This window comes from Vulpes vulpes, chromosome 1 (genome assembly GCF_048418805.1).
Source record: "Vulpes vulpes isolate BD-2025 chromosome 1, VulVul3, whole genome shotgun sequence".
Classification (NCBI taxonomy): domain Eukaryota; kingdom Metazoa; phylum Chordata; class Mammalia; order Carnivora; family Canidae; genus Vulpes; species Vulpes vulpes.
Genome location: NC_132780.1, coordinates 49,694,038 through 49,720,246, shown reverse-complemented (window position 1 = coordinate 49,720,246; position 26,209 = coordinate 49,694,038). Strand labels below are relative to the sequence as shown.

General features: G+C 38.5%; 1 protein-coding gene across 34 annotated transcripts in view; it reads right to left on the bottom strand.

The window, feature by feature from the left end:
• The window catches only part of AOPEP (aminopeptidase O (putative)), a 334,839-nt gene that overhangs the window by 280,938 nt on the left and 27,692 nt on the right, over positions 1-26,209 (bottom strand). For 33 of the 34 annotated variants that reach the window (XR_012002590.1, XR_012002591.1, XR_012002585.1 and 30 more), the window contains exon 2: positions 6,203-7,138. Coding sequence is in view for 21 of the 34 variants with exons in the window: in XM_072763609.1 (XP_072619710.1) it covers positions 6,203-6,999 (797 nt within the window). In the remaining 13 variants the exon portion in view is untranslated. The remainder of the gene's footprint in view (positions 1-6,202; positions 7,139-26,209) is intronic. The other variant, XM_072763711.1, reaches the window with a different exon arrangement.

Genomic DNA, 26,209 nt, shown 5'->3' with positions numbered 1-26,209 from the left:
TGTGTAAAACGGTAAAGACAGTGTTTCTCATTTGGAAGTCTCATCTGGAGATTCTAAAATGAAATATCTTTATAAAACACAGGAAAATTAAGCTCGAGAGATGTAAAAGGCCTTATCTGAAGTCACAAAGCTAATGGGCAGCACAGCTCAGACAAGTATTCTGCTCTCCTGGCTCCCACTTTCCAGGTCCTTTCCAAAATACTATGCTCTTTGGTTGTAAGTCAGTGTGATTTGTTGTTTTCTGTTGATGTTTGATTATTCAAGGTTTTTCTCTCTGGTTGGTTAGTCATTTGGGTTACATGTGTAAATTAAGACAGTCCATCATTACCTTTTCTCCTCTGACTCACCTGGGCTGATAAACAGAGGCAGATCTAGAATGTCAGCAAGGGGAGAAACAGGCTAATGTAGAACCCTTCCAAACATTTTCAAGTCGGGATTATCAATTCCTTCTGTAATCTTACAACGATATTAAGCATTAATATGTGTATTTCCACTTCAGTTCTCAAGAATTTTGTATTAGTTTCTTGAAGCAGGAAAGAAAAAGAAAAGGATTCACTGTAGAAATATTCCTTTTTGACCTGAAATCTCTTCCCAGAGATCTTCTGCTCATTCTTTTAAAACTTTATAGCAAGATATTAAACAATGAAACTATTTTAGTGGGGGAAGAAAAAACATGTTTTAACATCTGGTTTTGATGTCAAACTAAAAATACTCCCAAAATCTACCTCTTCCTTGGTCCAAAAGCTAAGTAATAAACATAATAGAGAAAAATTATTTTCTTTAGTATTTTGCCAACTTCAACCTGGTCTTGTCTAAAATAACATCATTTTGATTTATGGAATTTAAAATTTTTAATATTACTTTAAATTATAATGAATTTTCCTAAGCAGTTTCCTTATCTTTAACCATGATCCAAGTAAGTGGAGTTTTAAAAATAAATTTCCTATATTTAACTAAATTTCCACTCCATTCAACTCATGTTCAGTGACATCATGAGCTTAAACCCAGGTTCCCTAGACCACTTGGCTGGTTTCACAACCATTATAATGATCCTATGGGAAAAAGGAATGGGTTACCAGAGAGAATGCTTTGGTTTTAAGTAACATTTTATTTAGTGGAATAGAAAAGTATATAAACTTTGAATTAAAGATTTCCATTTCTAAAAGTTTTTTTCTTAGGTATACTGAAGATCTAGAACCAAAAAAGATATTAGGTCCCCTTCCTTCCTAGCTTGGCAACAACCCCTTAACACATTCTTAACTCTGTCCCTACTCTCAAATAGTTCTTCAAAATATTTTTTAGAGGGCACACAAACTCATACTACATGAAGTAAACAGGCTTTCCAAGAAGCATGTTGTATCATACTATCATCTACGAGTCTGTTACTGTTTCGGTGATCCTTTTTAAATGTCACCTGTAATCCAGTATCTATATGACAGAGGCAAAAAAGAACATTTCATTTCAAAGACTTCCATAATCCCACAATGGCTAAACCCAGGTAGGAAAATGTAGCTTTTATACAACCAGACACTTCATTTTAGAACTACAATAATAATGGGGGAAAAGAAATAACTGACAATTATTGAAGAAATACTCTTTTATAGCTTTAAATACATTTTCAGTTCTCCAAAAAACATTATCACTTGATAAAAATGGGAAAGCAGCCCTTACAAAAGGGAGATTTTAAGGCAGAAAGATGGTGACTACTTTCCAGATTTGAAGTTTATTTTTTTAATAAACATTATTTTAGTTCAGGTTTAGATTTACTTTTAAAAGTACAAAGATAATACACAGATTTCCCACTTACTCCATACTTAACTTTATCAACATCTTACATTAATATATTTGTCACAACCGACAAACCAATATTGATACATGCTTAAAGTCTATATTTTATTCAGATTTTCTTTGTTATCCCTAATGTCCCTTTTCTGTTCTAGGATACATTAATCATGTCTTCTTAGGCTTCTCTTGTTTATGACAGTTTATTAAGACTTTCTTTATGTCAACCTTGAAAATTACTCTTTTTAAAGATTTTATTTATTTGAGAGAGAGAACACGAGGGAGGGAAAGAGCAGATGGAAACGGAGAAGCAGACTCCCTAATGAGCAGGGAGTCGAATGAGATGCAAGACATGCGATGCAGGGCATGCAATGCAGGGCATGATCCCAGGACTTCGGGATCATGACCTGAGCCAAAGGCAGATGCTTATCCAACTGAGCCATCCAGGTGCCCTGACCTTGAGAGTTTTGAGGAGTACTATTTTGTTGAATGTCCTTCAATTGGGATTTATCTGATATTTTTCTATTGGTTAGATTGGGATCATGGGTTTGGGGGAGGACAATCACAAAGATGTCATTTCAATGCATCATACCAAGGGTACACACTAGCAACATGACTCATCACCATTGATGTTAACATTGATATCGTCACTGAGGTCATGTCTGTCATGTTTCTACAATGTAAAAGTTACTCTTATTTCTTAGCCCATATTTAGTAAGAAGCAGAGTTATGTTCCACCTCCTTGAGGATGGAGTATCTATATAACTTGGGCAACTTCTGTACATTAGATTTGTCTATTTTCCTCCATTTGTTTATTTATTCAAATATTTATTTATATCACCGTGAACTCATGAATAATTACTGTATACTTTAGGTCATCTATCAAAACTATTTTATATTGTTGCTCAGCTTTGGTCATTAGAAATTCTTTCCGATGGCTCCTTGGACTTAGGGATATACCCTCAATTGCAGGCTACTATTGCTGCTGTTTGAGCACTTATTTTCCGTCATTACAAGATGCTCCAGGCTCATCTTGTATATTTCCTCCAGTCCTAGCCAGTCCTGCAAGAAGCCCTTGTTTCATTATTGGAGAATGATATTAGAAACCAAGACCCAGGCACTGTGCTTCTACACCCTTCCAGGTGACAGGCAAGGAAATTTATGTGTTCATGCTAACCCTTGGAAAACACCTACTTATAATTATTTCTATAAATGCAGCCATCTGTATCATCTTAAATTAAACATTAAACATGAGTTTATAGTGATGTCTCCAATTCTAATCTAATACCACAGAGATCATTCTAGCCCCTTTCTCTTGCTCACCTGTAACCTTCCACTTCAACAGTGAGAAACTTGGCTCCCAGACTTATTTAATTTACTTAATTGCTCAATTCCAGTATACATGTAGAGTGGTACTGGAATTGTTAACCTGTACTCCCACAGGAAATAACTTCAGCAACTATAGCACTGTATTTAGGTACAGTTCCTTTTGCATTTTTAGTCTTAACAAACTTCACTCATTTCCAAAGTGACTACAGTCAGCACCTTCTCCCCCAAACCCCTTCAGTGAGGAGGCTGTTTCATACATTTTTAATACAATTAGATTGTTTTGTCACAATTTGCATTCCATATTGAGATCCTTTTATGTCTTAAATGATCATTTGTTTATAATAGTATCAAACTAAATAATTTAAGTTTTATTTTCAACATGGGGTAGAGTAAGGGTGACAACGAGAGAAGCCACTGACAGAACTCAAAAGGGAAGGTACCAATTTAGAGATTTTCTTAAGTTTGTGTCTGATAAGCGCTTAAAAACAGAAATTACTGAAAGCTAATATATTCTTTTAAAGTACTGAAATCTTTGCATACAATAAGGGACATGGTAAAGATAAAAAATAAGAAACGTAACTCCCTTTTCCAACTGAAACATGGATTTTTTCTAGGAGCTTTCAGTAACTTTATTCAATTTTCCTAGTTGTAACACGAGACTAAAACGTTTCTCATCCAGGACTAAGAATTTATAGTAGGTATGCTGATAGTGTTCTGCCACTCAAAGACAAAATGTTAGTTTTAATAAATGCAGGCTCTATGCCTTGGGAGAAAATAAGCCCTACCCATTATATTTTTCACACAATTGTAAAATGTTGTATTTTCACACAGTTATTTTCATGAAGCCTTCTAACCCTGATGATCATCAACTGTTCTCATCACTAAGGGATTTTTTTTTTGGTCTCACAACTTGGGATCCATGGGCATTTTAAAGTCCTTAAAGTATCCAAAGAGTTACCAATATACACCTAGATTTATTCATAAGCATGTGGGAGAGTTTAGAAAGATTTGGTAGCTATTCATGGAAGATGATCCTGACTATAATAAAATTACCCCCAAAAAGACAAAAGGGAGAGAAAATATCTTCTGAGGATTTCTTTTTTAAAACAAAATTTATTATCCTTGTAAGGCTGCATAAATGCCATTTATTTACTAACATATCATCATAAACTCCCAAGGATACAGTTTAAACTCCTGCTATGATCATGCATTTTATTGAATTGCCAAGGAGACATTTGCCAAGTCAACCTTTGCAGGAACAAGATGTTCCCAAGTACCTCTTTGGTTTCTTTATGGAAATCAGTATTTATCCATAACTCATTCCTACTCAACACCTGACATATAACGTAATTTACAAGTCTAATCTCTTTCTGTAAAGTAAGCACTGAAAAGAAAGCTATGTTTGGGGCCATTAATAAGCATTTCTTCCAACTACTGTCAATAGATTCTTCTTCCCCATTATTCTAATTCGAAAATGAAGTATCTGGGAGTATTAAAAACTATGATTTCCTAAATTAAGTATTCAGAGACCATATTTTGTTAAATCTTATTAAAAACTCTACCCTTAAAAAAAATAATAACACTATCCTTGGGGATCCTTGGATGGCTCAGCGGTTTGGTGCCTGCCTTCGGCCCAGGGCGTGATTCTCGAGTCCCGGGATCGAGTCCCACATCAGGCTCCCTGCATGGAACCTGCTTCTCCCTCTGCCTGTGTCTCTACCTCTCTATCTGTGTCTCTCATGAATAAATAAATAAAGTCTTTAAAAATTAAAAAAATTAAAACTCAACCCTTAATAATTTCAAAAAATTTTAAAGATACAATAGGAAGACCTATTTCTTTTCCTCATGGTCTCCCAAGAATATCCAATTAAGTTATTCTATATATAAATCAGTATGCTTTTGTGCTGTTGTAAGTTTGCACCAACCCTGAAATTTCCCAAAGGCTGCCTCAGACTCCAACAGAAATAAGACAAGAAGTGAACTCATTCTGAGTAGGTTGGGAGACCAGAACAGAGATGTAAGATTGGAGGTAAGGAACAGGATAATTAGAGCTCAAAGTTGAAGTGATGCTTAAAAAAAAATCTAAAAGGTTTTTTTGGGGGGATGGGTTGGGGAAGAGATCTAAGCAATTTCCCCGAGCCCACCACTTCAGTCAAAGGAGTCGGAGGCTATAAAAGAAGGTACTCAACACAAGTTCACTAAGATCAGCATTCCTCCAGCTGAGCTGTAGGAATTACTATATTGACTTGCAGTACATTAGCACAAAGAAACAGGTAAAATAATGAGGGATCAATGAAGTTTGATTTTAAAACTCTCAAATTTGAAAAACGCTGAACAATTGTTGGAGGAAGGGCAAGAAGAAAAGAACAAATGGCTGCCTACACACCTCCCGAAATCAATGCCTCATCAATTCTTTCTCTCCACACTAAAAACCAGGAATCTCCTGGTGTTGAGTAGAAGAACCGCAGCCAGAGGAGCAAGTGTGCAGTGTTGGCAGAACTGTCACACTCCTCAGGAACAGGCCCTCCCAGTGTGTGGGGGTCTGTACTCCATGACAAGTGACGAAGCCCAGAGAGGCACAGCTGCCAAGAGACAGGTATAGGAAGAGAAGCACAAAGCAGAGCAGGCTTTAATTGGAAGCACTTGGTCAGGCTTCATACTGACCCAGCTTGGCAGCAATTTATTCCCTCAGGGGGAGTATGAAGGAACTCTGAGAAAGTATTTGCTCAGAGACATGCATCACTCCCATCTACAGCACTAAAGTCGCAGGCAGAGATCCCAACAGAGAGCTAGGCTTGGGATTTAGTCATTAAGCTTACCTTTCAATCTCCTAACTCAGAAATACAGGGGCTTAATAAAGTAATCTTTTCATCCTGACTTAAGGGAAATAATCCTATTAAGAGTTGAACAGACCTGGGAATTTACCTGCTTCATTGTGGGCCTAGGGATTTGAAGCTAGATTTGTTAATACCACAGAATGAAAAGGAGCATCTCTGCCGAGACTCTCCTGTCTGGTGTATCCCTGCAAAGGCTCATCTCCCAGTGAGTGAGATTAACGGGCAGGGGATCGCTGGGTGCCGGGACAACCTACCTGCCACTCTGGTCTGAGGTCCACGTAACTGATCGCCCCTGGGGTTTGGTGCTGTACCATATCCGTATGGCGTGAGGAAAGTCAGTAGCTGTCTGAGCCCCTGTCTTCCTGATCCGTAAGCTCCAAGTGTCAGTGTCAAACAGGAGTTCCCCACAGCCAGGAGCCTGGCTGCAGTGAGCATAATAGTCAAACTGCTCCCTCCAACGATCTGCAGGCAGAGTCACAAGTTCATGTACAATCTGATTCCTGAGCTCCTCAGAAACAAATGCGATCTGGGAAGACCCTGTAAATGTTTCAATACCTGGCACAACAGCAACATCTACCTCCTCGACCTTGAACACAGATAAATCACAGCAGTCCAACACTAGCAAAAAATCCTCACTCCCATGATTCCCTGTGTCACAGCAGTACTTTGAGCTAGAAATCCCAGAAGCCTGTTCCGGGTTGTCATGGTTACCATCTTTACCAGAAGTATCTTTTTCACCTTTACCACAGATTGCAAAATCATTATATCCTGTTTTGGATGAGGAGGTCCTTGTATCTGTCACAGGACTATGGCAGGGTTCAGGTGTACTGAATCTGCAGGCTTCGTTTGACTCTGATCGGCAGGTTTCCTTGGTGGAACCACTCTGTTTCTCAAGTCTATTTCTAGACTCAAAGAAAAGCACTATGGTGCCCTCAAAGATTTGACTTTCGAAATCCACATCTAAATCCAGTACATAGTGCTTCACAAGTATGTGGCTGGTGTTGGCCATGAGAGGCAGGTCATCCCAGGAAGTCTCCAGTTTTACATCCATGGTGTCAGTTGTTGTTCGAGAGCTTTATCACAGTCTCAGGAGGGGCTTCCTATCTGCCTTAATCTTCCGGAATCAGAAATGGCTGCTTATCAAAAAAACACCTGATGTCACAAATTGTGATTCCACAACTCTCAGTCCCCTGGCAAAGAAGAAAAACACAATTAGACAAAATTCCAAACAAGACCCTAAGGGTTCCTACAACCACTGTTTCAGCAAACTGACTACCTCCTTAAATAATCCCTCAGTGTGGAAGCAGCTCAGGGCTAGAAGGCAGACTAATCTTTCTGACATCAAAGAAAGCTGCATTATGGGTTTCTAAAAATATTTCAATTACCAATGGAATGAAAGGGGCCTCTACAAAGCCCGAAGAATCTTGCTCTAACTAAAACAGTCCTTGTTTTGGGAAAGAGCAATTGTTATGCAAAAGCATAACTGAGCATCACTGTGCCTCTTGTTTTAAAGGATATTAAATGCATTATTTCTAATTTTGTGCATCAAAGATAAGTGACTGTTTCTCTACTGTGATTCTAAGTAACAAATATGAATGAAGGCTAAATGGCCTCATACGTTTTATTCTTTGAGAGTAATAATTTAATATATAAAATGTAACTCCAGGGATTAATGTACTTTTCACATTACGACTGCTCTCATATCAGCACTTCCAGTAAATTACAGGAAAATGAGCCAATTTACCAGGAGTGCATTCTAAGTATTCCTTTGAGATTGTTCATGGAGATTTTTCAAATTTATAGTTAAATACTCGAGGTATATCATTACATCTTAATAGCTGAAAACCCATTAACATTCTGGATAATAGCCTTCTTGTGGCAAACAAAAAGGTCTTCTCATTTGAGAAAAAAAAAAGTATGCAAATATCTATAAAAGGAAAAAGAGAAATTAAAATGTAGGAACAGATGTTGTAATAAAATGCCCAAGTTCTTCATAAAAGTTCTGAATCAAAATGTATTCTTATTTTATAATAGCAATCCAGCTAAAAGAAAACTTATTTGAAATTATTTCAGTCCCTGTTGTGTACCTGATTTCTTTTAGCATATGCTGTTCTTTATTTTTCATTCTTTTACCAAAAATGAAAAGGGGGGGCATAACAACTCTGACAGAGTAGATATATTTAAAATAATTTTTGTATTTCTGAATATCAGGAGGTATTCTTATACCAACTACAAAACAATATCACCTGCTTTCAAGTAAACCTGAGCCCACTCTTTTTATTGTTTAACTCCTCCTCCCCTCCCCTCAGATTTTATCTGCCTGTCTACTAGACTCTTATTTCCCTTCCTTCTAGAATCTCATTCCATGAATCAAATCTATTGAATTTTCACTTTCTACATCTCCACAGCCTGGTTCCTCAGGAAAATCTTACCTACCCAAAGGGAGAAAAAATCTGGCTTCCTGCAGCCTTCTCTAATCTGTATTCACGCTACTTTCCCAGTCATGGAGACCAGACCCTTTGCATCTCTGTCCTCCAGCCAAAAGGCCTGCTCAACACTCGGCTCCCTAAAAATGCTCTGACATGAGGCCTTCGTGTTCTTTGGACCAAGACTGGAGTGCACCCATAGCCACCTGCCAAATTCTATTCTCTCCACACCGAGTTCAAGTGCAATCACCTCCTGAAATCCTTCTTATTCCCTATCCTTCACCAAACTGCATGTAAGGATATACAGTTTAAATTTAAAAGTAACAGGAATTGAGAGAAATCTAGGATGCAAAGAATATTTTGAGATTACTTTATAAAGAAGCTGGCATTCCCCTTGGTTCTAGAAGACTCAATGGGCAAGGAGGTAAGAAGGCAGAGTATTTTCTTTTCCACATGAAAGCAACTGAACTTGTCACGCAAGAATAACCTTCAATAAAGCTACTGGGTATTATCTACATAATAAAACAAAATGGATATTCAAACATCATTCTGTTGGTGTTTGGGGCTGCTAACATGTAGTCTTTTGTTGACTGGGCTCTTTAAAAAAACCTTACTAAAAATAATAAAAAATAAAAATAAATTTAAAAGCCTTACTTAATATTTTTGTAAAAACCTGAATATACACATACACACACACACACACACACAGACAAGAGGAAAAGCTGAATCCACCAAGACAAAGGTGTGTAAACCATGTCTGAAGAACCATTTAGCTTGTGTAACAGTATATACGCAACCATTCATTGTCTAACCCTAATAGATTCTTTCATTTACTTGTGAAAATTAATATAATTTAGGATGAAAATACATTCTACAGAGCAGTTTTCACCACTTTTGTGACTGGTGGCAGACAACATGGCAGCCTTAGAGCTCCATCCACATCCAAGCCTGTTAACATCACCTTGTCACCCTAACTGGCAATAGTTTGCTTCTCTTCAGTGGATTCTTGAGAGGATACTCCCCATAGCTGCAGATCTAAATCTTTTCTTCTTTTAACTTTCCATTTCCATGCCTGCTGACTCATTCTCAGTTGATTATTTGGCCTCCTACTTCACTGAGATGAAACTCCATCATGGTTCAAGTATCTGCAGTTCTTCACAACTACAGCCTTCTCCCTTCTGATTCAAAGGAAACAATAACCCTTCTCACAAAAGCTAATTCCCTTCCCCTTGAATTCTACCTTCTGGGGTCTGAAAGAGCCAAATGAATAGCACTCTTCTTGCCCATCCACACTGTGAACATACCAAAAAAATAAGGTGAAGATATGGCAGAGGGATATCAAAATATCACCATTATTACTGATGAAGGATAAACTGGACAAAATGATTTAGTGTGGGAGCCAAAGGTACTTGAAAACGGAATCCCAAAATTCAACAGATTTACTCACAGGGTCACAGTAAACACTGGATCAGATCAAGCTCCCAAAGCAGAAGGTACCTTTCCCAGGCAAAAATTAGGGTCTGAAGAAGTAAGGAGAAAAGCCCTCCAAGGTCAAGATGGCTGCCCAAAAGCAAAAAGGAAAAGCTGAAAGGAGCAGAACCTGCTCAATTTCTTCCTTCCACTCCAGCTCCCTTAAGGTAGAAGAAATAAAGTGATCAGCAATGTTACAGTAATTAAGCTCCTTTCACAACACAGGAAATATCAGAAAGAAGAAAGAGCATTCCCCCAAACACTATCTCCTCCCACTAATTTGCAATCTTGTTGCATTTGATCAAAGAATAAAATAAAATAAAAACCACCAAAAAAAAGTTTCTCTCACCAACATTTTCTTCCTCTCAATGTTTCCATCTTATTCCTAATGTGTCAAACCCCCGGAGGGCTGCCATCTTCAAAAACAAAACAAAACAAAAAAACAAAAAACAACAACAAAAAAACAACTCTGCAATATATTCATCAAAGGGTTTTGCTGTTAAAGTACCACAATATGTCATTTTTATCTTAAGTAAACCAGGAAAAAAATAAAAATAAAAACATTTAACCATGTTGCCCATGTTAACTAAGTCTTTTTTCTTTGCATTTTGGAGCTGACAAATTCTTTAGGGCTTATTTAGTCCAACTCTCTAGTTTTACAAATGATGACAATGAGGCCCAGAGAGGTAAGGCAATTTGCCAAGGTCACTCATTTCTGATGCTTTTCTCCTTGCTGATTCTTTCCCTTGGAATACTCCTCCTCCAGCTCTTGTGGACATTTCCTTCATATTGTCCAAGTCATAAATCAAATGTCATCTCCTAAGACTGTCTTCTATATTCTCATTCTACCTTCAAGTTGTGTGTGGACTAGACAATTCATATTCTAAAAGCTTTCGGGGAGAAAGGAGAATTTTTAGTCCAGCCCCAGAAGATTCAGATCATGGTTACCTCCGCATGGTTTCCAACCTAAGTATATGTGTAAGTCTGTTATAACTCATTGCTTATTACACCTATTTTCTCCTTGCCTTGGATTCTTAGATGACTTGAATCTCCTTTCTCTGCAAGTATACAACTCTCACTGACGTCAATCAGGGTCATAGTCCCACATTTAGGGAACAACTGAACTAACTGTGGTTGCAAATACGTGGACGTGGCCACCTTGTAAGGCCTCTCTCAGCAAATAATAAACATACTTCTAAGCAGTCTGTTGACTTCAGCACTTTTTGCTATTATTGTGCTCCAATTTAAAATGCCAGCCTGTCTCACTGAAGCATTTTTCCATTCTCTGTCATAAGCCATAACATATAAAATTCCCCCCCTTTATCAAGCCCAATGGTTAGTTTCCAGTGGCTAACCACTGCTGCCTCTAAAATAACTGTACTACGTGGTGTGTATTTGAAATGCTTAAATGATTGTCTCAGCAACACCATCAAAGGCTTCAAAAGAATTAATGTACAGCAATATTGTTATTAAGAAAGGCAGGAGCAGGGGATGGCAGGGGGGATCAAATACTAACCAGAGTTATGGCACAGTGAAGAAACTGCCCTGCCACTTTCAATCACCCCAACAGAAATGCAAACATCTACAAATATGTAAAATAGCCTCCGTAGGGCCATTCCAGGTCCCTTCTAAAGAAAATGATCTCATTCTCCTTTCAAGCTACAAAGCCAGGTGTATCTTTATTTTTTCTTAAAGATTTTATTTATTTATTCATGAGAGACAGAGAGAGAGGGGCAGAGACACAGGCAGAAGGTGAAGCAGGCTCCATGCAGGGTGCCCGACATGGGACTCGATCTCGGGACTCCAGAATCATGCCCGGGCCGAAGGCAGGCGCTAAACCGCTGAGCCACCCAGGGATCTCCCAATGGTCATTTTTATAAGCTAGAGATTCCTGAATCATTTTTGTTGTACATGACCACACTGAGCAGAATGCCCTCTACATAGTAGGTGCTCAGTAAATATCTGTGGAATTGACATCTGGGAGTTTCTAGTTAGCTACAGAACAGCGATTCTGGTGTGCATAGGTTCTAGTAGAAAGTTATCCTTAGCCAACATCTTCCTTCAGTTGGCTCTCATTTTTTCATCTCATGATCCACCTGTCCCTCTCTATGCCACATCTTTTTTCCTAGTAAGCAACTCAAGGGAAAAGGAGAAATTTTGCATATATGCTTACTATATAGTACTAAGCACACTATGAGTAGTCATAAAATATTTAATTCTATAGACTACTTGTTCAGAGGAAGATAGCTTCCTGCTATTCCAAGTGTGTTCATTCGGTAGGATACAGTGATTGCTCTTAATGACAGCTAGCTTACTTGCTGAAAAGTATACTGTTTCTGGGCATTTGAGTGTCTGGGCATACTTCCTTAAACACTCAAATGCATATAATCATAGGAACATAGCTTATTACTATGAAATTCAATAAAACAATTTCAGAATTAGAAGGAATCTTAGAAGTACAAATGTATTATTTTGTATTTAGAAGTGTCACACTGACATATTATTCTGTAACTTATTTAATTTTATTTCTTTAATTCAATGGTTTTAAAAAACAGCCATGTAGACACATAAATCTAGCTCTTTTAACTGCTGCTTATTGTCCCTATGTTAATATTCTACAATTTATCTATACATTTCCCTATTAATATTTAAATTCTTTTCAATTTTCCATTATTACAAACCATGCTGCAATGAACATCCTTATATATGCCTCCTGGTGCACTCTGTACAAGTGTTTCCTGGATAAAACACCTAGAAATTTCATTTGGCCTGAGATTGGTATTATCACACCTACTTTTTTTGGTTTGTTTTCTCCTCGTGTATCTTTTCTATCCCTTTATTTTTATTGTTAACTGCTCTGGGTTATTTTGCCTTGGGTATCTTCTTAAAGCAATATTTGGCTGCCTTTAAAAAATATTATCATTTTTAATAACTGAAGTTAATTTATGTTTATCATGATTACTGTTCTAGGAGTCCTGATCTCTTCTCAGCCAATTTATTTTGTGTTTTCTAGCTACCATGATTTTCTTTGCTACTGATCTTTTTTACTGCTTTTTCTTGCATTTTTCTAGTTGTCTTTTCCCTGTTTCATAAATTATACAATCCATTTTTTTTCTTTAACATGCCTACTTAAAGTCAATCTCTAGTACTCTTCTGAATAATACAAAAATCCTAAATAGTTCTGTCATCGGTTTCTCCTTTTCCACACTCTATATCAGCTTCCAGATTATTGTTGCCAGTGTCTTAGTACCACATTGTTTTTACAATCCTCATCCAACTTAGAAAAAACAAAGTCAATACTTATTTGTATTTGTTTACCAGCTTCATTTCTCATGACTGATTCATACAATCCATTCCTTCTGTCAGGGTCCAATTTTGTCCCAGTTAACTACTGCTACCTGAAAAATTAACTCAAAACTTTGTGGCTTCAAACAGCAACCATTTGACTATATTCCATGGGTCAGGAATTTGGGTAATACTCAGCTGGGCCATTTTTCTGCCTCTTATGCAGGACTATGGCATTCAGTGGTACTCAGCTAGAAGATGGGCTTATCTGGGGGTTCTGATGACCAGAGTAGCTCACAAAGCCTCAGAATAGTTGGACAACTTAATGGCAACAAGTGGCCCCCACAGCAAGTGTCTCAAAGGACCAGCTGAAAGCTAAATGACCTTTTCTGACCTAGCCTCAAAAGTCAACCACAGGGCAGCCCCGGTGGCACAGTGGTTTGGCCCCATCTGCAGCCCGGGGTTTGATCCTGGGGACCCTGGATCGAGTCCCACGTCAGGCTCCCTGTGTGGAGCCTGCTTCTCCCTCTGCCTGTGCCTCTGCCCCTCTCTCTGTGTCTCTATGAATGGATAAATAAAATCTTAAAAAAAAAAAAAAAAAGTCAACCACATTCTATTGGTTTCAAAAGAATTGTGTATAGCTAGCTAATCCAGATTCAAAGAGAGGGAATTCAACTTTATGTCTGGATGGAGGAATGATTAAGTCGTACTGGAGAGTAGCTGGTGAGATGGTAGATACTAATTATGGACATTTGGGGAAAATATGATTTCCTTTTTACTTAAGTAGATTTTCTGGCTGATAGCTATTTTCACTTAACACCTTGATTACACTACTCTACTATATTCTGACATCTTTTTTTGCTGATAAGTTTGGTATTAATCTGCATTTCTTTTTTTTTTTTTTTAAAGATTTTATTTATTTATTCATGAGAGACACAGAGAGAGAGAAAGAGGCAGAGACATGGCAGAGGGAGAAGCAGGCTCCATGCAGGGAGCCTGATGTGGGACTCGATCCCAGGTCTCTAGGATCAGGCCCTGGGCTGAAGGTGGCACTAAACCACTGAGCCACCCAGGCTGTCCCTAATCTGCATTTCTTGATATGTATCTGTTTTTTTCCTCTGGTAGCTTTTACAATTTTTCATGATATTTAATGTTCTATTGTTTCATTCAATGTATGTAAATGTGGACTTATTTTTATTTAGCTTGCTCAAGATTCAGTGTGCTCCTTCAGCCTGAGGAATTTGTTCTATGTATAACTCTGAGGAGACAGCAAACGTCTGTGCCTCTCTACTGCAACAGTGTGATGGAACTGTCTTTCTTCAGTCACCACTTCATGGCTTCTAGCTCCACACAGATAACTCCGTTTCAGTTCTCCACATGTACCAGGTCTATGATCAGGTATCAATTCCTTGGTAGGTATCAGGGCCCCAAAGCCCACCCAGGGCTCAAACCACCACCACCACCACCACCCCACCCCGACTCCCCTCTTCCCAGCTATTGAGCCTATTTTCATCCCTCTGTCAGAACCTCTCAGGTCAGGCTCCTATTCATCATCCTGACTTTACATTCCTCCTCCATTTTAGTCAACTAGGATAACTCCTTGGTTGTGAATCTGCGTGTGTGTATATATGTGTGCGTTTGTGTGTGTTTATAGGTATATGTGTGTGTTGTACTTTATCCAGCATTTCTAAATACTTGAAGTAGGAAGGGGGATTTCCTTGTAATCCAGTTAATCATACTGACCAGAGCCCACAAATTCTGCTTTACCAATTAAATGGTCCACACACACAAGTCCCCTGGCCTAAGAAGTTTTCATGCAGGACATGCTTTGCTGTATAACTTTATAGGCCCTATAGCTACAGATTCCCTTTCATCATCACAGACACCTAGAGAGAGGTTTATAAAGACTGAGGATAAGAATATATGCAAAGAAAGCAGCCAACATGCAGAGAAAGCTGTACCATATTACTTACTCATTCAAAATATATGTGGAATTCTCTTCTATCCCCTTTATTAACTCTCTCTCTCTCCCTGACCATGAACTCAAGGAAACCTTTACTGACCTCAGTGATTTCTATTATTAGATCTCATAGCACTGTGTACTTCTTCATAGAAAAATAGTTTTACATTTTTGTTTGATCATTTAATTAATATTACTCTTCTTAAATGAAGGAGAATACCATTTCTAGTTAGAGCAGAGTAGCTTATATCAGACCAATCCTCCTACTGGCAGCACTTATAAATTCTAGGCAACAACAAAAATCTAAAGGCACATGAGAGTGAACAAAAAGCTGACACTTTGGAGAAAGGAATGGCACTGAGTTTCCTGTGTCATGGCTCTTCATCAGAGGGCATGCCCTGGTGGACAAAACGCGGCTACAATTCAGACAATTCAGCCACCTTACTGGCTAAAACATCAGTAAATGGAGTTTAGGACTGACTAAGCACCAGCAGGGTAAAGAAAGGAAACCTTAGAAAAGGTATGAGCCCCATATTCTGCATATACTGCCCAATTTCCTAACAAACCCCTGAATGCTGCATGGTAGAGGCAGACCAAATAGTCCCAGTATGTCTAAATGTACTGAACTCAGATATCTGTTGCTGCCCAGTGCACAGAAGGCAAAGATGGAAGATGGAATTCACCCAAGTTAACTGCCTGCTAATACAAGATTTTCATACTCTCTAGAGGAATATAAATCCAGTTTCTATTAAAGTAGCGATTACAATGTCCAAGATAAAATCCAAAATTATTAGATATAAAGAGAAACAAAAAAATATGATCCATACTTTAAAAAAGGCAATCAGTGGAATCTGACTTCAAAGAACCCAAATATAGAATTAGTAAACAAGGACTTTAAAGCAGCTATTAGTATTATAATTAAGGACATAAATGCTGTAATGAATGAACTAATGAAAACTCAGCAGAGAAACAGAAATTGGTAAAAAGAAATAATAAAGGAAATTCTAAGAACTGAAAAATACTATATCTGAAATTAAAAATTCACTTAAGTTTAATAGCAAACTAGAAATTACAGAAGAAAAAGTAAGTGATCTTGAAAATATTTATATAGCAGTTATACAATCTGAAGAACACAGAGGAAAAAATCTGCATCAATGAACAGAGCCACAGGACCTCCGGGACAAAGGCTTAACTTATGTAGATGAATAAGAATGCTGCAGGAAAAAAAAATTGTTAAAAACCAATAAGAGTGAGAGCAATCAGCACCCAGATTATGGTTCCTAAATACCATTTTCCAATGAAACAAACCAGGCCTCCTTGGAGAAAGGGCTGATTCTAGGAGTGTGGCAGGAAAAATGCAAGACAAACCTAGAGCATCATATAGGCCCAAAAAGGAAGAAAGTTAAAAAAAAGGGGGGGGGGGGGCATGGGGGTTGGGCATGTAAAAAGGGCACAAGAACTAACTGCAGGAGCTTCCAATGGTCAAAGTGGGAACAACTGAACAGGAAGATAATCATGCCACTGAATCAGAACCCAAAGAATAAAATAAATACCTATACCTATTCTGATAAAAACAAATGACTGATAAATGGGGAGGGAGGGTACACCATCCTTAAAGAAGATTCCAAATAATAGAAGTAGATAGGACCTCTTCCAAAAGGTATCGGTAGAGCTTAATTTCCTTCCCTTTGAGTATGAGCTGTACTTAGTGCCTTGCTTCCAAAGAATAGAGAATGGAAGAGAAAAAATACTAAGTTTAGACTAGTGGAATCTGGCAGACATAAACTTAACCACATTATCAAGGCTAGTATCACCAGTGATAAGTCATATTGGTATCATTATCCCTTGATATGATTCGATCAATAAGAAGGGCACTTTACCTCTTAGTATTCTTCCCCAAATCCACACCCTCAGTCTAGCTTTAGAAAACATCTGACAGGGGATCCCTGAGTGGCTCAGCAGTTTAGCGCCTGCCTCCAGCTGAGGTCATGATTCTGGAGTCCCAGGATGGAGCCCCACATCAGGCTCCCTGCATGGAGCCTGCTTCTCCCTCTGCCTGTGTCTCTGCTTCTCTCTCTCTCTCTCTTTCTCTCTCTCTCTCTCTGTCTTTCATGAATAAATAAATAAAATCTTTAAAAAAAAAAGAAAAAGAAAAGAAAACGTCTGACAAACCCACATTGAAGGACATTGTAAAAAATATTTGGCCAGTACTCTTCAAAATTGTCAAGGCAATGAAAAGCAAGTAAAATCTGAAAAACTGTTACAGATTGAAGGAGACTTCGAGGTATGATGAAACATAATGTGGTATTGTGGATCGGATCCTAAAAGAGGGAAAAAAGGAACTAGTGGAAAAATTGTTATTAGTAGCATTGTGCCAATTTATTTCTATAATGTAACAAATATACCATGATTATGTGACATGGTAACATAAGGGAACCTGAGTCATACGTACATGAGAACTCTATACTAACTGCAAATGTTTTGGTAAATCTAAAAGTACTGCAAAAGAAACCATTTATTTTTAGGATAGTTTCAAATTTTCCAAATTTGGTGAGAGATATAAATCTAAAGATTTAAGAATCTGAGAACAAACCCAAGCAAGATAAGTGCAAAGGAAACCACACCTAGATGCGACATAGTCAAACTGCTAAAAACCAAAAATAAGGAAAAAGTCTTGAGAGTAGCCAGTACAAAATGACATTACAAGCAGGAGGGAAAAGACACAGATGACAGCTGGCCTCTCATCAGAACAACACTTAATTTCTCATCAGAAATAATGGAGGCCCAGAAAATAATGAAATGATATCTTTTAAGTGCTAACTGAATTTGGGGGAGCACATCTGCCTCAAATACATTAGTCCTAAAATATTATTTTAAAATAATTTGCTATCAAAGTCCCTATCTTTGTACTTAACAGAACAGCAGCCCATTTCTGCCCAAATACATTAGTCCTAAAATATTATTTTAAAATAATTTGCTATCAAAGTCCCTATCTTTGTACTTAACAGAACAGCAGCCCATTTCTGCTTAAATTATCCAAATTTCTGAAAGAGAAGGGCATGAACTAATTTCTATTTTATTAAAAATTGGTATTTCCGCTTATTTACTTTAAATTTTTAATTCTATTTCAAAACAAATACATATTCTAAAAGGTTAACACTCCCTCCAAAATATCTCTTTCCCTACTCAGTAGAAATTCTCATGAATTGTGGACAAATTGACGTATCAGTAGGTTTTCCACCCAAAGATTTGATTAATTATTAAACTGGCCCCTCAGAACTTTTCTTTCAGCTCAGTTTCATATCTCACCAATTTGATAGAAATGGTTCACCGGTGCTTGAAACAGTAATAAACTGGTAAAGTTGAAGTTATTTTTTAACAGTAGAAATAAATGAATCAGATAATCACCTTTATCTCTGTTACAGTTTTGATCTTTGAGTTTAGGATATGCCAATTTGCCTTCAGTCACTTTATTTGGGTTCTAGCATTTTAACTTTTGTTCATTTTTTATTTTTGTTCTCCTATGAGTAAAAATGCAGTGTTAAAACAACATTAAGCTATGTTTTAACCGAACAAGTACTAGGATATTCAGAGTTTAAATTCCCTCTGGAACCCTAATTCTAACAGCCTGCACCACTTCCCATAAAAATATATGCTACAATAGGGTCTTTCATTGTAAAACTCATACCTGCGAGGCAATATCATTCATCACTGAGTAAATAATGCAAGATAACATACTGAAAAGGGGATTTTGCTTTAGTCCCTTAACCATAAATAAAAATATGTAGCACTTTGCAGGATTACCACATGTGGTAAGATATTAACTTAAATGCCAATCTTTAAGCCAAACTTTAAATAAGACAAACTATGGCCTCTGTTCTCAAGTTTTAAATAGTATCTTTTCTTTAAATTTACTGCTTTCATGAAGCATATAAGGGTGACTGCATATAATTTGTGATCATGTAATGAAAGAGCTATTGTGATATGTACTCGTAGGGGAAAAAACACAACAACTGGAGTTAATGTTGTTGCGGGAATTATAGAAAGTACTTGTGATGAAGATCAGCGCAATGAAGACAAGTCAGACCCAGAGTCAAAGGCCTTTTCCCAGATAAAGAAAGCAAATCACTGTCAGCTGTGGCTTGATTTATATATTATAACCAGTCAAGGGCAGGGGTGGTGGTGGGGGGGGGGGGGTGCCTAAAATGTGAAAACTGAAAACAAAAACTGATTTTACTCACATCAGTATATGACTACCCTGAATTATGCTTGAACATGATGTGATATGATGGAATTCAGCTTCCCTGATGGCAGCTTGTGTTTATTCTGGCTATTCTGATCCCCTCTTAGCATCCAGATGCCATTCCTCTTTGGTGCTTAATGTGTTTATGCTCACATTATCAGCAGGCATTGGGTTGCAAAGATCAGATTGGAAGTGATTTCACTCTATTTTCAAAGAGAAAAGAATTTATTCCTATGATTGCTACTTGCTTGCAAAGTAGAGCTTGACTCAGTTTTCTAAAGAGTGCCACTTACACTAAATTATAGCAGAGTGATCGCAAAAGGATTCCTAGGAGAATGCATTACAGTTATAGAAAATAGGAAATTTCACTTTTCTACCCCTTTTTCAAGAAGTCATACTTGCCCCAGCAAAGGTATTGGAAAGGTTAATTACATGCCGAACTACAGGTCTGATTCCTCCTTAGGAGATTTGTCTTCATCAACACTGTTTTGTTTCCTGGCACTAAAGGTTTCATATAAATATCTAAACTTTAAAACTAGAAAACTTATCTGTGTCAAAACCATTAGATGTGTCAACAGAACACAAAGAACTCATCAATCCTAGCAGAGCCTGTTGGGGGTACACTTCTCCAGAACTGACTTTGTCTTCACAGAATCCCCTTATCCTTCCATCTTCCCTCTTATCTCTTTGCCATTTTGTTTAAGGCACAAGACCCACTAACTAACAACTCTCCATTAACCAGAGGCAAATAACTTGATTTGTCAGTTTTATGAAAAACTAAAAACTAGCGAAAACATGTTAGAAATATTTTATCTCAAAGAAGAAATAATTGATGTTTATTGAGGGCTTACTTATGTATCTGAAACTCTCCAAATCCCTGGCAATGGTTTTTATTCTTACTATCCCCTTTTACAGATTACAGATGAGGAAATGATGCTCAGAGAAGCTAAGTGTACAAGATTACCAAGATTATTTTTTTTAAGATTTTATTTATTTGAGCAAGAGCAAGACCAAGCAGGGAGAGGAAGAGGGAGGAGGAGAAGCAGACTCCCCACTGAGCAGGAAGCCCGCTAGATGCAGGGCTCCATCCCAGGACCCTGAGATATCGAGATCTTGACCTGAGCCAAAGGCAGATGCTTAATTGACTGAGCCACCCAGGCACCCCCCAAGATTACCAAGATTTGAACTCAAGTAGTTGGGACTCCAGAGTGTTCTTAAATGCTCTACTGCATGGCAGTCCTACAGAGTAACCAGAGATGCCACCTCGTAGCAATGTCACATGAAAAATCAACAGGCCCCATCACAGTCAAAAGCAAAGGTGAGGGGGAAACTGAGGGCTGCGTGAAGGACTATGGAGGGAGGATAATCCGGTCAGGATAATTTCTGCCCAGCTTATATTTCATCCTAATACTTAAAAGAGAGAATTCAATGAAAATGAGAAGTTAGTTTGACAGGTAGGAATTTTTTTTTTAAGATTTTATTTATTTATTCATGAAAGAGAGAGAGGCAGAGACACAGGCAGAGGGAGAAGGAGACTCCAAGCAGGGAGCCTGATGTGGGACTCAATCCCAGTCAATCCCAGGACCCTGGGATCACACCCTGAGTCAAAGGCAGATGATCAACCACTGAGCCACCCAGGCATCCCATCAGGTAGGAATTTTGAGGCACATTTCAAATTTTACAATTTTTAGAGTAAAACATCATACTTGTATTCTTTTCATGCTTTTAATGAATAATGGTTGTGTTTCTAAATATTAGATATGTTTAATTTTATCTTAAGTCCATTTTTTTACCAGATTTTTCTTTAAAAAAAAAAAAAAAGATCTGATTTATTTATTCATGAGAGACACAGAGAGAGGCAGAGACACAGGCTGAGGAAGATGCAGGCTCCCTGCAGAGAGCCTGATGTGGACTCAATCCCAGGACCCCAGGATCATGACCTGAGCCGAAGGCAGATGCTTGACCACTGAGCCACCAGGTGCTCCAAGATTTTTATTCTTCTTTTAACAATGATTAGGGATTATGTGACCCCCCCTCTACTCCCTCCATTACCACATCACTTGGTGCTCATATTTACTGAGTGTTGAGTAAAAAGCTGAATTTCTTAGGCAGGATACATGGTGACAGTTTCAAGCCATTTCATCAATGCACTCACTAGGGCTTCCAAGTCCCTGCTCACTGAACTCAGACCACATCAGTGCTCTACCCCAGTAATGCCCCAAAGTCCATTTTTCTGTTTTGAACCCACAGGGATTTACAGATTCCCACCCATTTCCCTTTCTAACCACCTTCACTCTGCTACCTACCAGTAGTTATCTGGGTCCAGTAACAGCAAAATGTACTTTTCCTTCCTTGGCCCAACAGCTGCTGTTTTAGCTTTTGCCTTTGTTTTGCTATCAAACTTTTCCAACCAAGAGTTCATACCCTCTTGTATTTTATGATCACGCATTTCTTTCTTTTCTTTTTTTTTTTTTTTAGTGATCACACATTTCTTACAACTGTTGAAATCTGGTATCTGACCACACCACTTCACTAAAAGTTTATTTTTAAACATTCATAGTGACTTCCTTCTTGCCAAATCTAGCTTGACCTCAGTTCTTTTCCTTGATTCTCTGTAGCATCTGTCACTACTAATTTCCCATCATCTCTGATGATTCCAGGGAGACTGTACTGTGTACACCCACTCTTAACATCTCTACCCCCAGACCCTGGACATCCCCCAAAGCTCAGTCCTAGGCCCTCTTCTCACTCTGGAATCTGTCTTTTGTTCACATCTCCCGTATTTGACTAATCTTATGGGAAGGACTCAGTTCCTGATCTCCAGCTCTGACTTTAAGTCCCTGCCACCTGTCTCCAAAGCAAAACATTTCAAACTATCTGTGGTGAAGGGCTAGTTATTTTTTTCCCCTGTTACAGATCAACACTTTTACAAAACATAATCAAAACAAATCACAAAAAGAAGAAGAAAAAATACAAGCCTGATCATTTTATTATTGGATTTAACATAAGTGCAGTAAGAATAAATCATAACAAGGGAAAAAAAATCATTAGTTTGTAAAGGATTACTCTCTATTTCTGTACTTATCTCCTTGAGTACCAACTACAGTGTACGGGCAACACTGGCTGGCGGACTCCTTAGGGATCATGGCTCCGGAGGCTTGCAGGGCATCCGACTGACCCCCTACCATTCCCTAACACATACCAGCTCCCAGACTTCTGTCTGTTAGGGCAGCATCACCTTCCACTGAGTCTAAAAGTTCTGTCCCATCTTGACTCCTCCTACCTTTGTAACTCCACCCAATCAATTATGAGCCTTTAAATTCTATTCCTTCAAATTCTTTCTTTTATCCAGCTCTTCTCCACATTGCCTAAGAACAACCCCAGTCCAGAAACCAAGACCACATACTTGAACTACGATACAACCACCTTCTAAATGAGCCTCTGTGTGGTGAGCAACTGTCATTACTGCTATTTATAAACATCTCCAATTCTTCCCTAGTCTCTAACCCTCAAAAGTGGAAGGACAGCAATTTCCAGAAGCCTGTGACTGCCTAATATTTAATTGCTAGTACATGACCTTCCAGGGTGCTCTCGAGATAGTGGCTAGGTAGCTATTCTATCAGCCTGGGCGCCTCTGAATGATTGTAAGTAGTCTCCAGCTGAGCTGTGATAGACGTGCAACATAAGCAGGAAACATACCTTTATTTACCTTTTTAAGGCCACAAAGGCTTTAGAGTTGTTACTATGCTAACTTAACCTATCCTGACTGAAACCCTCTGTACCAAGCATCTCCTCTCTCCAAAACCATACTTAGCAAGACTGATTCCTGGAAGCACGAATTTAATGTCCCGTCTCTGCTTTAAACAAAAAACAAAACAAACAAAACAAACAAAACCACTTAGGATGAATCTATTGTTTAAAGAAAAGTGCAAAAGTCCTTAGCATTTAAAACTCTTATGAACGTATTTTTTCAGTCTCCCATTTCCTGACTTTGTCAGGTTCACTTCCAGCCACCCACCAACCCATACACCAAAAAAGGAACACTTCCCCTCTCTCTTTGCTTTAAGTTAAAAATCAATTCCATCCAAACTTTTTCCCACAGTTCTAACAATAGCTAACACTGAATACTTACTAAGTGCTAGGCTTTCTTCTAAGCGCTTCCTGTGTATTAACTCATTTACTCTTCAAATAATTGTATGAGAGGAATAATACTAGTATTAAACTTATTTTACAGATGAAGAAACTAAAACATAGGGATTAAAAAACTTGTTCAAAACGACACAGCAAATAAAAAATGAAACCAAATGAAACCAGCAGCCTGTCCTCTTAACCACTGTCCTCTATTGCTTCTAGGACGCTCTATCTCCCCTTTCACTGAATTTCCATTACACTCTAGATCTTTCTGGCACATAATCTTGTGTCCTGCATGACTAGTCACTATTTAGTATGTTTAGGCTAAACCAAGCTAGACTATAAATTCCTGGAGTGCAGGGAACCACTTTAACATTCTTTGTATCATTCAATAAGAAAATACTGCTTAAAGAACCCTTCTATAGGGCAGCCCGGGTGGCTCAGCAGTTTAGTGCTACCTTCTGGAAACCTGGAATTGAGTCCTACGTTGGGTTCCCTGCATGGAGCCTGCTTCTCCCTCTGCCTGTGTCTCTTCCTCTCTCTCCCTGTGTCTCTCATGAATGAATGAATGAATGAATGAATGAATAAATAAATAAAATCTTAAAAAAAAAAAAAAACCTTCTATAATAAGCACAGGTCCACTGGACAGGATATCTATGTTTTCTTCTTTATCTGATGATGCTTTGACACCCTGGGGCCTTGATGATCCCAGACAGACAACCTCTACCAGGGCTGGCTAATATACAATATAAACTAACCAATCCAGAGCTCATACTCCCAACTACCTCCTTTAATTCTCTAACACCAAGCCAATATTCTCCCACCCCAATTCCTTCCAGGGCAAGATACCAAGGACTTGGAACCACTCCTTTAGCCCAGGGCCCTCCAAAATCACTCAAAACAAGCCAGGCCTAAGTCTTGCTTACTTTGCCCTGCCTTGTCATCCCCCAGAAATCACAGTAAAGGCTCATGCCCACACTTTTCCCTTGCTCCTTCTGCCTCCTGACCAACCCTAGTGCTTCCATGAGTCGCCCTGCTGGTGTGCCGCCTCCCTTGGGAACTATAAATAATAAGCTCTACTTTTAAAGGCAGTCTGTCTCCATATCTGTCATCTGATTAAATCAAATCCCAGGTACATATTAAAACAGACTATCATCCCAGCAGGAGGTCCTTGGAAATGCAAACTACCTACTCTGTATCAGGGAGGATCATTATAGATCTTTCTTGATTTCGTCAATCTCTAGTGGTGTTGGAAAGAAGGATTTTCAGGGGGGGATAGGGTAGATAGAATATGGTGAGCTTTGTGTTCAACATAAGGAAGACAGAAGCCCCAGTTGTTTGTTAATGGTCTTTCAATTACAATTTTAGCAGTTACTACCTTAGCACTGAACTGGTTAACTATAATTATAAAAACTCCAAAACTGGGGCACCTGGGTAGCTCAGTGGTTGAGCATCTGCCTTCAGCTCAGGGTGTGATCTTGGGGTCCTGGGATCAAGTCCCACATCGGGCTCCCTGGAGGGATCCTGCTTCTCCCTCTGCCTGTGTCTCTGCCTCTCTCTCTGTCTCTCATGAATAAATGAATAAAATGTTTATAAATAAATAAATATTACAAATCTTTAAATGACCCTGCATTTGTTAGCCTTTTCTATTCTTTTCATAAGGATTAGCAGTAAAATCCTGAATCCCAAAAGGGTCTGATGATAACCACAGGGGCAACAAGGAAAGTGGAAAGCTAAGGCAAGCAGAGCCAATCTGCAGCCAGTCTCGGGAAAGATAAAATCCCAGGAAAGGAGTGGGTAGAGGCAGTTTCGAGAGAAGAGAAATCCAGGACGAGCTCCTGAAATCTGCCACCAAGAAAAGAGCATGAAGATCCTATCTGGATTTGAGAAGCAGTCTTAGGAACAAAACTCAAGGGGTTTCCTAATAATCTTTCTCCTGGACAAAACTAACCAACATGAATAAATGCTTAATAGACACTTGTTGAATGGATACCTCAATCATATAAAATTGAACATACTTTTATGACACTCATGAAAATTTAGATATAGTCCATCCAAGTACTAACCAGGCCCGACCCTGCTTAGCTTCCGAGATCAGACGAGATCGGGCGCGTTCAGGGTGGTATGGCCGTAGACGATATAGTCCATTTTATAGTCATCCTATTAAACCTTTTGTGTCCTTTACTATATCTCTTTTGAGACAAATATACTGCTTTTCTCCTATAGCGTAAGATGGTATAATTTTTCAGTCTCTGATGTTCCAGTGTTTCTATGGAATATCAGCACATTCAGCCATGAACTCCTGAAAAATGCCAGAGAAACTCCCATTCCACAAACACTCCACATTTCAGAAGTTCCAGCAACAAAGTGTGGAAGAGATCCAGACTACAGCCGGCCAGGAAAATGCCATTCACCCCAAACTTCCCTGGAAAGTGCTGGTCCCAAGCAAGCATCATGAATCTAGAATGCCTTGGAGAAAGCAGGGAGACCAGTCTTGAAAGCTCTTTGAAGATTCAGTCAATTCAGAACTCCTCTGGACAATTCAGAAATCTTTGAGAAAGCACTTGACCTTTATATGCCAGTAAGAACAACAATTAGCCACTGCTTCTAACATTTATTGGGTGTTTGCTATAAGACAGGCAAAGCAGATTAAGTACGTTTCATTTACTCCACCCTACCCAGTGAAGTAGGTCTACCATCTCTATTTTACAGATGAGTAAATTAAAGCCCAGTGAGGTTAAGAAAC